Source organism: Electrophorus electricus, chromosome 10 (assembly GCF_041902795.1).
Source record: "Electrophorus electricus isolate QZ-2024a chromosome 10, ASM4190279v1, whole genome shotgun sequence".
NCBI classification, from domain to species: Eukaryota; Metazoa; Chordata; class Actinopteri; order Gymnotiformes; family Gymnotidae; genus Electrophorus; species Electrophorus electricus.
In genome coordinates, this window is record NC_137506.1 from 3,385,961 (window position 1) to 3,402,178 (window position 16,218).

Consider the following 16,218-nt stretch of genomic DNA (forward strand, 5'->3'; position numbering starts at 1 on the left):
GGAAGGGCAGATGGGCACGAGGGCCCAGCGGATGCAGTTACAGGCGGGCGTGTAGGCTTTCCCTCGCTCTCAGCGCACAGTGACAGGATGAAAAGGGGAGAGCGAGAAAGACAGCGAGAGAAAGGAGACGCAGAAGAGGTCTGATTGGGTTTCTAACGCTTATTCACAGTGGTCAAGTGTGTTGGCATTATTCTCCTCTTACAGAGTATTCTTCTGTACAGAGTGTGACAAGCACACATCTCAAAAGGAAAGAAAGAGAGCGAGGGGTGGGGTGTGAGGCAGGGTCTCATATTGCTTCCGATTCATCTGAGGTCACTGGTGAGAACAGCAGTGGTGAATGTGTGTGAGAGACCCTGAGCCTGGCACCGCTAGGATCGTAGCTAAACAGGGGAGAGGTAGAGAGAGAGAGAGAGAGAGAGAGAGAGAGAGAGAGAGAGAGAGAGAGAGAGAGAGTGAGTGTGTGTGTGTGTGTGTGTGTGTGTGTGTGTGTGTGTGTGTGTGTGAGTGAGTGAGTGAGTGAGCGAGTGTGAGAGAGGGTTTTGATCTAGCACTTTACAAAATTCCTAGAATTAAACCAGGTTGTGATTTTGAAAACTCTGTTCAGTCACTGCTGTTGCGAAATCTGGTTTCTGGTGTTTAGCCAAACTACTCTCCCCAATTGAAGTTTGTATACAACTCCAACAGCATGGAGGTCATTGCAGCTCTGCTGATGCTTCAGTGTGGAAACCCTGGGTCTGACCCTTCTAGAGCACCATGGAAAGAGCTGTGGTTCACGACATCTAATGCTACGACTCACAACTCAACGCAAGACCAGTTGTTTCTTTGTAAACAATCTAATCAAAACCTCCCCTGTTTTAAGCTAGCTGCTTTTTACCCCAAAACATTCACAGGAACTTCTCAATGGACTTGTCTAAAAGCTGAGGATGAGGAATGAAACCAAAATGGTTTACCTTTCTAAAGATGGAACCTCGTTTAAAATTAAGATGATTCAAACTTGTCACCTGTTTGTGCTGTTAAAATGATGGTGAAGATTTTGTTTTTGAGATATAATTGTAATCTAATATTTCAATATTAAATATCTAAACTGAGTGTGAGATCACAGTGCATTAAATTCCATTCAACCCAAAGCCAAGCCTACAGTCTATTCAAATCAGTATTTAATCACTGATCTTGTTTGCTCTGCACCAAATACTTTGAGACTTTGACTCTCTGGAAAACCATTTTCGGTCACTGACATGCATTCAACATAATCTATAATCTTTATCATCATAAAATTGGTACAAAATCATTTTTACAGCACAAACAGGTGACAAGTTTTGTGAGGGCAAGGTGACAATTGTTCAATTTCTCTTTAAACGGATGGCCAGCTTCACACAGTTAAATAGTTTATGATTGTGTCATGATGGTAACAGTAAAAATCAGGCCTACTCAACTTTGCAAGCCTTTTGTCTGCAACTGCATTTCTCTTTCTTACACACACGCACGCACACACACACACACACACCTGTGTTCTGAAAAACAATGACAGGTATCCATCACCATCACACACAGCTTTACTCTCTCAAAGTTATAAACAAAAGTAGCAAATGAGCATGCGCACACATGCACACACACACACACACACACACACTCACACCCGCATGCAGATCAGATATGATGGGAAATTCTTACTCATTACACAAACACACAGACTGAAGGAATACAGTTCTAACAACCAAACACCCCTCCCCCTTCATATTGATTGTTGTTATCTTTCATATTTCAATAGATTACTGCAATCATACCTTAGCCAGGGGGTTATTGTATTAAATGGTAATTAAGGTACGTGTGTGAGAGAGCAAGACCTCAGCCACAGTGGCAGCCTGTGACCTGTGACTCCATCCTTAACCAACTTTATCACCCCCCTCCAACACACACACACACACACACACACACACACACACAGCGCCATGTCATTCAGAGTAGGAATTAATGGCTTAATTGGGTGGGAGGCAGCCGATTGTCAACTACCAGCTGCTCCACCCCCCCACTCTTCTCCCCCACTCTCTCAGCACAGGCTATTGTTAACACCACAGCATTCATTCCATACCAAGGCCACAGGGGTTATCAGTCAGACAGAGAGAGAGAGAGAGAGAGAGAGAGAGAGAGAGAGAGAGAGATGTGGCACAGAGAGAAGGAGAAAGAGAGAGAGAGAGAGAGAGAGTGTGTATGTGTGACAGACAGAGAGACAGGGGGCACAAAGGGAGTGAAGAGAGAGTGTATATGTGCGCATGCAAGTGTGTGTGTGTGAGCGAGCGAACAAGGCACAGAGAGAGTGTTCATGTGTATGCATGTGTGGAAGAGACTTTGTATTGTGTTGCTTGCTTTGTGTCCCCTAAGTACTGCTGTTAGCTGAAAACCTAAAAAGCATCATAAGGTCCCTTCATTGCACTGCAGTCAGTGATATTAGCCTACACTAACATGCAGAGCAGCAGTATTAGCCTACACTAACATGCAGAGCAGCAGTATTAGCCTACACTAACATGCAGAGCAGCAGTATTAGCCTACACTAACTACAGAGCAGCAGTATTAGCCTACACTAACTACAGAGCAGCAGTATTAGCCTACACTAACTACAGAGCAGCAGTATTAGCCTACACTAACATGCAGAGCAGCAATATTAGCCTACACTAATATGCAGAGCAGCAGTATTAGCCTACACTAACATGCAGAGCAGCAGTATTAGCCTACACTAACTACAGAGCAGCAGTATTAGCCTACACTAACTACAGAGCAGCAGTATTAGCCTACACTAACATGCAGAGCAGCAGTATTAGCCTACACTAACTACAGAGCAGCAGTATTAGCCTACACTAACATGCAGAGCAGCAATATTAGCCTACACTAATATGCAGAGCAGCAGTATTAGCCTACACTAACATGCAGAGCAGCAGTATTAGCCTACACTAACTACAGAGCAGCAGTATTAGCCTACACTAACTACAGAGCAGCAGTATTAGCCTACACTAACATGCAGAGCAGCAGTATTAGCCTACACTAACTACAGAGCAGCAGTATTAGCCTACACTAACATGCAGAGCAGCAGTATTAGCCTACACTAACTACAGAGCAGCAGTATTAGCCTACACTAACTACAGAGCAGCAGTATTAGCCTACACTAACTACAGAGCAGCAGTATTAGTCTACACTAACTACAGAGCAGCAGTATTAGCCTACACTAACATGCAGAGCAGCAGTATTAGCCTACACTAACATGCAGAGCAGCAGTATTAGCCTACACTAACTACAGAGCAGCAGTATTAGCCTACACTAACATGCAGAGCAGCAATATTAGCCTACACTAATATGCAGAGCAGCAGTATTAGCCTACACTAACATGCAGAGCAGCAATATTAGCCTACACTAATATGCAGAGCAGCAGTATTAGCCTACACTAACTACAGAGCAGCAGTATTAGCCTACACTAACATGCAGAGCAGCAGTATTAGCCTACACTAATATGCAGAGCAGCAGTATTAGCCTACACTAACATGCAGAGCAGCAATATTAGCCTACACTAATATGCAGAGCAGCAGTATTAGCCTACACTAACATGCAGAGCAGCAATATTAGCCTACACTAATATGCAGAGCAGCAGTATTAGCCTACACTAACTACAGAGCAGCAGTATTAGCCTACACTAACTACAGAGCAGCAGTATTAGCCTACACTAACATGCAGAGCAGCAATATTAGCCTACACTAATATGCAGAGCAGCAGTATTAGCCTACACTAACTACAGAGCAGCAGTATTAGCCTACACTAACATGCAGAGCAGCAATATTAGCCTACACTAATATGCAGAGCAGCAGTATTAGCCTACACTAATATGCAGAGCAGCAGTATTAGCCTACACTAACATGCAGAGCAGCAATATTAGCCTACACTAATATGCAGAGCAGCAGTATTAGCCTACACTAACATGCAGAGCAGCAATATTAGCCTACACTAATATGCAGAGCAGCAGTATTAGCCTACACTAACTACAGAGCAGCTGAGAGAGAAAAGGAAAGAGAAACAAAATGAGAATGCCTTTGGAAAGGATGTTAAGGCCGAACGCCTTAATACACCCAGAGCAGGAGGCGAAGTGGGTAGAGGAATAGGTGCAGGTGCAGGAGTGGGTGGAGTGCGTGCAGGAATAGGTGAGAACCCAGGGCTCTTTCCCTCCACCCAAGCCCAATCCAGCTAGGGTTTGGCCCCTTGTTGTTATCACCAGGATATCTATACTCCTCTCAGTCTGACTGTGTGTGTGTGTGTGTGTGTGTGAGATTTCTTTGTTTCTGTGTGTACTCGTGTAGTTTCTCTCTCTCTCACTCTCTCTCTCTCTGTGGTTTCTCCGTCACTCTGACTGTATTTGTGTGGTTACTTTCAGTATAACTGTCTAAACTATCATCTGTCTCTGTGTGGTTATTTCTCCTTTCTGTCTGTGTGTGGTTATTTTCAGTATGTTTTCGTCTGTCCATTAGTGTGTATCTAAACTATTTGCTGTTGTTCTGGCTTTGCACTCAAGCACAGGGATTTAAAACAACACACTTGTGTAGAAACATGCACAGGAACCACGAGCCCCCGCCCCCCAAACTTCTCTCCCTCTCTCTCTATCTGTCTGTCTCCCTCTCTCGCCCTGCCTCTTTGACCCATTCTCTCTCACTCGGTGCCTATCTCAATCTCTCTCTGTGCCCCATCCGAGTTGTAACTGGCTTAGGGCTAAGCTAAACCTAAACCACAACACACACACTCTTCCAAACCCATAAATCCACAAAGAAAGAGGGAGGTGTTCTCCTGGGATTAGAATGTTTCAACATCCCATGTACCTCATCCTGTCTCAACTCTTTTACTCTTACACGGTTCTTCTCTAGAGTAATATCTCTCTGCTGTTGGGCATTTAGTTTATTCACAGTATGGTTCTGATTTTGATGCTCTTAGGATTCCCAAAAGACTTTTACTCAAACACTTACACAGTATATATAAACAAGCACACAAACAAATACACACAAGCGTGTGTGTGTATACACACAAATATATGCGCAAATGTGCACACACACAATCACAAATGCACACACACACACACACTCTTTCCATCCATGTCGGCAGGGGAGCCGCCTTCTGAAAGTGGCAATTAGAGTACTCTGGGTGGGAGTGGGTGAGAGTTAAAACAAACAACGCACCTATCAGGGAGGATTACTGACACCCACCCACCTACAATCTCTCTCTCTCTCTCTCTCTCACTCACACATATTTGTGCGTTAATGGGGAAAATGGAAGAGGTGGTACAGTTTTTACCTTTTTGTTGTTTTCTTTAATGTCTTGAGGATTCAGAGACTTGTAGTCACTGGGAGGCAGAGAGAGAGGGAGAGAAAGAGAGAATTAATGAATGAGAGAGGGAGAGACACAGGGAGACAGAAGGAGAGAGAAAGGGAGAAAGAAAGGGAGAGACACGGGGAGACAAAAGGAGAGAGAAAGGGAGAGACACAGGGAGACAAAAGGAGAGAGAAAGGGAGAGACACAGGGAGACAGTGTGTATCATATAATTTCACAGCTGCACAACCAACATAACTAATATAGAGAAAGATTACCACATACCCTCTACATTCTCTCCAATGAAACATGCAAGTAGTATTATTAATGTTATTTGACATTGGCAAGAATAAAAGCCAAAGCAACCCGACCAAAGCTTTTAGTTTTAAAACTTTAATGTTCTCTTACTGGATTTTTAAAACTTTCTCTTACTGGTTGCTTCTCTGATTAGGGTAGGATTGTTTCACTCGTTTCTCAGTGCATGTACAGTGCTATAGCACTGTTCTTGCACCCTAAGCCTCATTGACTATTCTACAGGTCCTTTCTCTCAGGGCAGTGACTCATTGGCTATTTTACAGGTCCTCTCTGTCAAGGCTGTGAGCTCTCTGTCCCACATGGTGGTTAGGGGACACACACTGTCACTCAGCCCTGTGCCTGCTTCGTGTCCTTCTGGGGCAACTCTGCTGATCTTTGTGGTAATACGCCAGTGCAGACTCAGTGCAAATTAAAGGCAAAATTACAAACTCCAGAGAACTCTAACAGTTCTTAAATGTTTATTAAACTTTGCAACCTTTCCACTGATTTTCAGATTGATATGCTGAAATGAAAATTGTTAGCAGGAAAGACATCTGAAATCAAAGTTTCTTGTGAATCATAGACATTAATACATAAACAGTTTACAATGACCTTGTAGATGACCGATGGCATGTGCCAACTAGATGGGTGGGGGGAGGGTGAGCAGACAGAGGTGTGTGCGCTAGCTTGGCTAGTGTTTGGTCTACTTGTGTAAATGTTGTAATTAAGGAGGATTTGAGTCATGCTGATGAGAGCAGATTCACAAATGCTCACAAATTCGACAGAGGGATTAGGTTCGCCATGTCTCACAGACACACACACACACACACACACACACACACACACAGGCAAACGCGTGCGCACACGCACGCACACACGCACGCACACGCTGCCTACCCCTCACACAAGAGGAGCTATGTAGATGCGCATGTGTGTGTATGGCATAGTATTGGGTGTGTGTGTGTGTGTGTGTGATGGAGAAATGTAATCCTGCTGTCACATTGATAAGTGTTTGTGAATCTGCCAAAAAATGTGTGTGCGCGAATAATAACAGTAATACAGGTAAACTGTTGGGTCGTGTAGGTAATAAACTACCAGAAGCTGTAATCAGGACCATAATCCGCTAATAAAGACCCCCTGGTAAAAATGATGAGCAACTAAACAGGAACACAGCTTGTGTGTGAAAGAATACATCTGTGTGTGTGTGTGTGTGTGTGTGTGTATGTGTGTGCACGCGCGTTTGTGAATGAGTGAGAGAAAAAGAAAGATAGCAGAAAAATGTGCAATCTTTAATATGCTTTGGCAGAAAGAAACCATTACAGCATGTTTGAAATGCATACAATAGACAAGCATGTGTGTGCAGCTCACATGAGGTCTGGTCTGAAGTGGTGGAGCAGAGCACAGAAAGCCAAGCCGTTCCTCCAGGAGGTGGTGAAGTTGGTGATCTTCACACCGCGGTAGTCCTTCGTCACTTCCCTGCACCACACCAGCAGACACTGACTCGCATTAGGCCTGACTCCCAGAACTGGACTGGGAACGGGACTGGGCTAAACACACAGACAGAGGTGGAGAGAGCGAGCGAGAGAGAGAGATTGTTCTGATTAATTTATATGGTAAAGGTTAAAGCTGCTAAAACTCTTTTGTTCTTTTTGGTCACGTTATAGTAAAACCCTTCTGCCAATGTTGTTCTAGTTTACTAATTATAACTGCACAACAAAGTTGTGGCATTAAGGAAACAATGAGGGAACCTCATGGTCATTCTCATTTTAACAAATCCTCTACAATCTCTCTTTACAACACACACACACACTCCGTATCTTGACCATCAGATGTGATGAATCTCCTTCCAATTAGCTTGTAAGCTTAGCTTTGTTAAAAGGGTCCTCTTCAAATTAGACATACACCCCCCCACACCACCCCACACTACCCCGCACTCATACACAATGCGAGTTACATGCTGTCTTTAATTAGAATGGTGCTCTGAAGCTGGGTATGACCATGCCTAATGTAAACATATTATTAATTAACACAGTGTGTTTGAAGTCTTATCGGCCTGGCTGAGGAGACGGGAATCATGTGGAAAACGGGATTCGCAAATCCCACAAATCCCGAATCAGAGAGCTCGGCCGGCCACTCTCTGGGAGACCAGCCTCGCTCCGACCTAATCCCGTTAAACAGCGAAACGCAGCGTCACGGATCTGGACTGCTCGGAATTCATATTCCACAACACACACACACACACACACACACACACACACGAGCTCACTCTTCTGCACACACAACAATGAAAGTGAAATATTCTGCAACTCTGAGACAAAACTGGAACATATACGAATGAGTTTCTCCCATCTAAATGTGAATCTAACAAAGAAAGAGGTACATCAAATCCTGAAGGAACAAATTACTCCAGCAGCCTTATCTGTGAGCATCTGCATCTGTGTGCATGTGTGTGACATGAGACACTGCTTGGGCCCCTTACACACACCTAAACACATGGTGGCCAGCATACTCAATGCTAAAGCAGAATAACAACGCCCCCGTTTGGCCAGGATCTGCTACTGCAAGCAGAGAAGCAATGTAAGGAGGCAGAAGATCAGGGCCTGGACAGGCAGACAGAATATCTCAGAGCAAGCAGCACTCTGACCAGAAGTCAGATCCCACTGGTCCACTTAACTACGTTCATCAGGACACAGCCTATAAAAACTGACCTGAGACCAGTACACAGCCTCATCTCCTTATCTGGGTTATCACAGGCCAAAGAACCTGTGTACAGCAAAGAGCATGATGATTTTATACAGAACCGGACTGGACCTCGAACCTGGAGAAGAATATTTAGCTGCACCGTTGACCCAGCAAGAGATTTTAATGTTAAAATTGCTAAAAATGCCATTGTTAGATCATAAACTCTGTGAATCAACAGTCCAGTCACAAAAATGTGCCAGAGAAAGAGCTAAATATGCATGTGCATGTTTGTGCCAGAAACGCATCAGATTTAGTCCACATAGTATGATATCAGTGTATATAATAAAAAAATGTATAGCTAAGTGAAACTGATCCACATTTAGACATCCATGCGTGTGTGCATGCATGCATGCAACTCTCCTCTCAGACTCTTGGAGTCTCTAAGCTGCCTCACTTGACTTTTGCATTTGGCACTTCAAACAGAACCTTAACCTTTCAGTCCACAACTCGCACACACCCTGACGCACAGACACGTGCATCACATTAAAAAGCACACTAGTGGAACACGTAAACCTCAGCCACACACTCTCGGAGGCGGACAGCACTGTGACAGCTCACCAGGGGGTATTTGAAAAAGACACGGGAGACAAAACAAAAGAAAAACAAGATTCTTCACAAACTTCAATTTACACAGATCTAAAGGTTAAAGTCATAACATTGGAACCTTTTTATTTTAACATGTTTCTAAACACATGAACATGGCAGATTTTGTTTTAAGAAACAAAACAAAAGGCTTCCAATTTTGCGCTCATTTAGTTGGTGTCACCACGGGTCACGTTTGCCGCCATGAATTATTGAAATTATTCTTTTAGAAAGAGAAGGGGGTGAGAGTGAGAGAGAAGAACCAGCATACTTAAGCGAAGCACACACACACACACACACACACACACACACACACACAGATGATGTTGAGAGTAGCTGTGTAATTCTAGTGCTGTATTGACCCCACACTACAGGCCTGCTGGTGCTGTTAGAGCAGTTTAGAAGACAACAGGCATTCCAGCACAGTAAAAGTTATCAAGCTGATCTCTCAAACCCCCAAAATCTGTGCCATCTATAAAATACAAAGACGACAACGAATAGCCATTTTGGTAATTACGGCAAAACTAGTCAATCGCAGTAAAGACACAATGAAAGGCGTGCCAGGTTTATTTAAGCTGTCTAATGAGATGGATTGACAGACTGGAGGAAAGTTTCACTTCACGGCATCGTTTTTATCCTTACGTGCAATGAATTCACAATGATAAGATCCCCCCCACCCCCTTATAAACCATGTAAGACATCCTCAAACAAGCTCCACGCTGGTCTCATCCAGCCTCATCACACTGTAGTGGGAAGGGCATACATTACACTAAAGGCAGGGCAAAGCACACCCTACGCTTTGAATTTCAGGGCTTTAAAGTGCTTACGCTGTGTGCTATGGATGTTGTCAGCTCAGAAGCAATGGAGTAAGGCAAGCAAGTCTAGTTATGAGAATGACTATCATCATCATCACCATCCTCACCTAGTCATTTGTATAAATCATTCAAATCTCTAAACAATGTGCAAGTAAATAAAATCTAAAAAGCAAAGCCTGTAGTTTATATACAGTGTAACACACAGTTCCAAAATAAAGTAAAACAGCATGACTTTGTGACTTGGGCGGTTGGGTCTGTGCTGTCTGCCCACTCTAGGGTTGCTCTGAGAGTGGGCAGACAGCACAGACTCCACACCTGCCACGCTGGCAAAAAGAAACATGCAGGGACATTTCTTGTGGCGAAAGAAAAAAAAAAACAAAAAACGTACATACATACTTATCAAGCGAGATGGTGAGTCGCCCTGAGCTGTAGAGGAGTGTGTGTGTGTGTGTGTGTGTGTGTGTGTGTGTGTGTGTGTGTGTGTGTGTGTGTGTGTGTGTCGGGGGGAGGACTTGCCAGTGCTGGGTTCCTGTGCTGGCGGCAGGGATTACAGCCCCAAGTCTCCTTCCAAACATCATATAGCTTATTACAATACTAACCATATTCATCATCCAGGGCACAGTAGCCGCTCTAAATGACATGCAGCATTTCAACACGGGCCAAATAGAAAATGAGACGAAAGGAGAAAGTCATTATTAAGGATGCGTGTCAACAACACACACACACACACACACAAATCAGCAGGCAGAGAGAGGAGGGAGCAGTTAATCTGTGCACAATGACGGACATGTAAAGAAAGAGTTAAAGGGCAGCTGCACAGGGCGTTCCACAAACACACGCACACACAGACGCACGGGGGGTGGGTGCTGGGGTTCTTCCTCTCGGTTATGTCACAGTCTCCATCATATATAGGATCATAAATGTCATCACCAGTATAAATAGTAAAAATAAGAGCCAAAGGATTCAATATATAATCATTTGAATACTGAATACTATATTATTATTTTACAATTCAAACTGTTGTATTATTCTCCATTCCGAAAAAGATTTCAAACAAAGTTCCCTTCCCATCTTTTGTGTCTTCAAATGTGGAAAATAAGTGAGGAGCAAACGTGGGTTAAAAAATATAAATAGATATATTAAAAAAAAGCACATAAAATACAAATCCAAAATGCCATTCGGATTTAAATTAGCACTATGCTAAATGTTAATGTTGTGTCTCTCTGTCTCTGCCCCCGCAAGGTTGAAAGAGTAGCAGAAATGTCTACACCCGAAGGGTCTCCTGCTCTGGAAAAGTTGTAATCCACTTAAGATGCCTGCAGCTAGAATGCTTTACAGGCACGCGTGCGCACATACACACACAGCTGGAAAACACACAAGAACAGAATTTCTCACACAGTGTTTCTTTGTGGTTAAGGAACCCAAACTAGTGAAGAAGCCTGTATGTTTTTCTGCTCTACTAAAAGGTTCTGCTTTCTACTGCGTCTGTGCACTCACAACAGAAGTGTCATGAAGAAAAAAACAAACCAAACAAAACTACACTTGCTAGAACCAAGTATATTATACGCAGTGGTACAAAATGGTACATGCCTCTGAGAACACAGCTACCCCATACTAAACACTCCCCACCCAACATGCCCCTGAGAACACAGCTACCCCATACTAAACTGCACAGAGAGGAGAGAGAGGCCAGGGGTTAGTGGCACAGCTCGCACAGAGAGGAGAGAGAGGCCAGGGGTTAGTGGGAGAGACTGCACAGAGAGGAGAGAGAGGCCAGGGGTTAGTGGCACAGCTCGCACAGAGAGGAGAGAGAGGCCAGGGGTTAGTGGGAGAGACTGCACAGAGAGGAGAGAGAGGCCAGAGGTTAGTGGGAGAGACTGCACAGAGAGGAGAGAGAGGCCAAGGGTTAGTGGGAGAGACTGCACAGAGAGGAGAGAGAGGCCAGAGGTTAGTGGGAGAGACTGCACAGAGAGGAGAGAGAGGCCAGAGGTTAGTGGGAGAGACTGCACAGAGAGGAGAGAGAGGCCAGAGGTTAGTGGGAGAGACTGCACAGAGAGGAGAGAGAGGCCCGGGGTTAGTGAGAGAGACTGCACAGTGAGGAGAGAGAGACCAGGAGTTAGTGTAACAAGCCACACAGAGAGGCCCAGGAACACAGGGACAGACCCCACAGAGAAGAATTTGATCATTTATATTAAAAACTACTTTATATTAAAACCTTCAGCTCACTTACAAATGTTGTATTTGTGGAATAAACAAACCAACCAACAACCTCATTCCAGTAGTGTGTTCTTTACTGAAAGTGAAAAGCTTGGCCACACTGTCCAAAAGGCACAGTTGTGTGTGTGTGTTTTCTACCAGCAGTCCTCCATCTTCTGTTTGCACAGTTCTGCTTCACTCAAGCTCTCAATTATTTAATTGCACCTTTAATCTAAAGACTAATTTGTCTAATCTGCACCCACACGCCCATCCCTCTTAATGTTACGAGTTACTTTAGCCATGAAATTGCACAAACCGCCCTTGCAATTTTCATGCAATTCCAATCAAAAGTCCAATTATGGAAATAAGAGTTCGAGTGGAACATTAAGAGGGAGACAAAAAGGGCCAGGAGTGTAAAAGCATTCATGTGGAGGACAGGTGCACATTAACATACAGGGCAGGGCATTAACATACACCCCAGTGGTGTAATGGTGTACAAGCTCCCTGTGCCTCTCGGAGACAGAGCTGCATGCCAGCAAAGCCTCCGAACCCGCCACAGCAACCTGACTCAAGCTAACAGAGGGGAGGGGAGGGGAGGGGAGGAGGTCTACCACCGTCCAGAGGGAGAGAGAGGGTAGGGAGATTACCGTTCTGGCCAAGACGATCAGTTAAAAAAATTAACTATGTCAGGAAACAAAAGATATGGCACGATTTATGTATCTTATGGATCTCTTATGTAGCTCAGCTTTGAGTTTCATCATTTTCACAACATGAATATACAGTACAGCATAATATAAACAGCTCTGAAACTGGTTCAATATACTGGTTAATAACTCAAGACCAGATGGGCAAGCCTGCTTCCCAGGCCTCTCTGTACAGTTTCTCCCAGTCTTCCGACAATTCCCGTGCCTCTGCTCCTACTCCTCAGAGAAAGGATCACAGACCGATGAGCTGGGTGAAAACCCTCACTCTATATTTGTTTTGTTTTTCTTTTATTCGTCATTACCCACTTTGTTTTGGTCCTGGAATTAGTTATGGTCAGTTCCCACCTGCTACCTGTTTCTCCACTACTGTATGATACCGGCACTTAAGGCTCATTGTCAACACACACGCTCCAGCATTTAGCGGTGTAAAACATTCCATTTCTAAAATATTTCCTCCTACATGTAAAGGTGCAATAGACCCTGCCGGTGTCTGGACAAACCCAGAGAGTCAAAACAGGACCATGACCAAACACTGTACATTAACATCCGTACACAGGAGAATAAACCAGCCTCTATACTCATACCTGCACAGAGGGGAATAAACCAGCCCGTACACTCACACCTGCACAGAGGGGAATAAACCAGTCTCTACACTCACACCTGCACAGAGGGGAATAAACCAGCCTCTAAACTCACACCTGCACAGAGGGGAATAAACCAGCCTGTACACTCACACCGGCACACAGCAGGTGTAATAAACCAGCCTGTACACTCACACCGGCACACAGCAGGTGTAATAAACCAGCCTCTACACTCACACCGGCACACAGGGGCATAAACCAGCCTGTACACTCACACCGGCACACAGGGGCATAAACCAGCCTGTACACTCACACCGGCACACAGGGGCATAAACCAGCCTCTACACTCACACCGGCACACAGGGGCATAAACCAGCCTGTACACTCACACCTGCACACAGGGGCATAAACCAGCCTCTACACTCACACCGGCACACAGCAGGTGTAATAAACCAGCCTCTACACTCACACCTGCACACAGGGGAATAAACCAGCCTCTAAACTCACACCGGCACACAGGGGAATAAACCAGCCTCTAAACTCACACCGGCACACAGGGGAATAAACCAGCCCGTACACTCACACCTGCACACAGGGGAATAAACCAGCCTCTACACTCACACCTGCACACAGGGGCATAAACCAGCCTCTACACTCACACCGGCACACAGGGGCATAAACCAGCCTGTACACTCACACCTGCACACAGGAGCATAAACCAGCCTCTACACTCACACCGGCACACAGCAGGTGTAATAAACCAGCCTCTACACTCACACCGGCACACAGGGGAATAAACCAGCCTCTAAACTCACACCGGCACACAGGGGCATAAACCAGCCTGTACACAGCAGGTGTAATAAACCAGCATACATGTTTAAAAACACTTGAATACTGGAATGTGGGGAAGTGATACAGCTGTTTCAGAAACTTCGCACCAGTGCCAACAATGTAGGCACTTCACTGCAGACAACATGCAGCTCACTGAGCATGTGCAGACGAAGAGAGGCAAAGCAGGACCCCTTCCTAAACCAATATACACCTGATCTGTTTAGAACAACAACCCACAACAAACAAACTAGGAGATTAGCCATCAGTGCTGATATCATCAGCACTCATTAATGAATCAGGACCCCTCTGAAAAACTCTGGGGGGGGGGGGTGTGCAAAGAAGAGAGTTAGAGAGTGCAAAAGGCAGGTGGGAAGATTGAAAGGAAATGAAAGAAAGATTAAGAAAAAGTGAGAATAAGAGGGAGGGAGAGATAGAGAGAGGGAGAAAGAGGAAAGGATGGAGAGATCTTAAGTAGAGGTATGAACTGTCGGATCACTGTCCGTAGTGACGTGGACTCATTAACAGATCAGACAGCTGATAAGCAAAAGCAATTAAAATGAAAATAATTACAAAGTCACCCTTTACTCTGTGTGTGTGTGTGTGTATGTGTGTGTGTGTGTGTGTGTGTGTGTGGTGTGCGTGCGTGTGCTTGTGTGTGTAGGCAGGGGTGAACAAACTACACCCTCATCAACTGAATGGCCAAAGAGTTTGTAGCCCCGATCAATTGCTTTAAGAAAGAAAGCATTACGCCATTAAAATTAGTCTGCAGAGTTGTGGGATAAAGGTGGTAAAAGCCACGACAATGAGGAAGGCTGACTCCTCCCAACACTTCCCAAAACTGCAATCAAGTTATAGTACTGTTACTTGAAAAATATACTCAACTAGAAGTAAGAAGTAGTCATTTAAATGATTACTTATGTATAATTAACAAAAGCTAACAGGGTGGGGCAGGGGAACGTGGGCAGAGAGAGAGTGCAAAAGGCTTGAAAGGAAAAGGAAAAATATTAAGAAAGAGTGAAAGTGAACGAGGGAAGGAGAGACAGAGAGGGAATAGAGTTACTTCATTGCTTTTTTTTTTTTTTTTTTTTTAATAACATTGGCCACAAAACTTTTATTTTGCTTTGTCCTACAAAGTCAAATATGTGGACCTTATAGTGTTATACATTGAATACGAATCTGTTCAAATACCCTGGATGTACGGTGGCCAGGAAGACCAGGCAGACCCAGTATATCCAAAATCACAACACATGCGCTACATTTCAGAAAAAAAAGGTGCAAATCCAGCCACTTCTCAGAAATTCTATAACGCAGCCTTGCGGAGGGCAACCTTGCTTGCCCATTTGTTGTTTATGATGTTGATCTACTTCCTGTTATCCATTTGGCTAACTTGATCCAGCAAAGCAGTGCCACTCATACTTGAGATCATGGAGTTCAATAAACACAAAAAAAATTATTTTTTTAAATTCAATTTTTTTTTTTAACAATGTTATATTCATCAGTGTTCCTCCTGTTACAATGTAAAAGTACATTAAGAGTAAGAGTAAAGAGACAGAAACATACACACAGACCGGACAAGTAGAAACAAAAAGGTTTCCAGCATATTCCCCAAGCAATGTAACATCTTTAACTATGAATTCAGGAACCATCTTTAGGATGTACAGCCACCAGTAAGGGACCCTGAGGCCTTCATTGTCACTCTACTGCAGACCTGCACGCCCGCATTCAGTATACAGGTGCAGCACGGTCACATCTCAGAAAGGCGAAACACAACGGATAACTGAAAAACCACTCAAGGCACTTAAACTCAACAATGGTGAATGTCAAACACTTTAGACTGCAGCAGTGAGAGGGACTACTTAAAGTGGTGGTTGACATTAATAGGGGGGGGGGGAGAGAGAGAGAGAGAGAGAGACAGAGAGAGATCTATTCCATACAGTATGGTACACTTGGAGAAGGCACACCTGGTGGACCAGCACAATAGAAGAATACTGAATTCACACACACAGTGTGTGAGTTAGGGCTGATTTGAACAGGGCCTTGATTCTAAGCGGAGGTTTATCTGAGTTCGCCTTTCCGCCTGTCATCTGATGATGAAATGCATTTTGGCAGGAGTTAATCTGTCCAAAAAATAGCAAAAGG

General features: G+C 44.3%; 1 protein-coding gene across 6 annotated transcripts in view; it reads right to left on the bottom strand.

Annotated features, from left to right (window-relative positions):
• Positions 1 to 16,218, bottom strand: part of ehbp1 (EH domain binding protein 1) — a 118,822-nt gene that overhangs the window by 53,977 nt on the left and 48,627 nt on the right. For all 6 annotated transcript variants that reach the window (XM_081722280.1, XM_027017819.3, XM_027017818.3 and 3 more), the window contains 2 exons: positions 6,997 to 7,175; positions 5,320 to 5,368 (listed from right to left, as the gene is read on the bottom strand). In XM_081722280.1, coding sequence (XP_081578406.1) covers positions 5,320 to 5,368; positions 6,997 to 7,175 — 228 coding nt within the window. The remainder of the gene's footprint in view (positions 1 to 5,319; positions 5,369 to 6,996; positions 7,176 to 16,218) is intronic.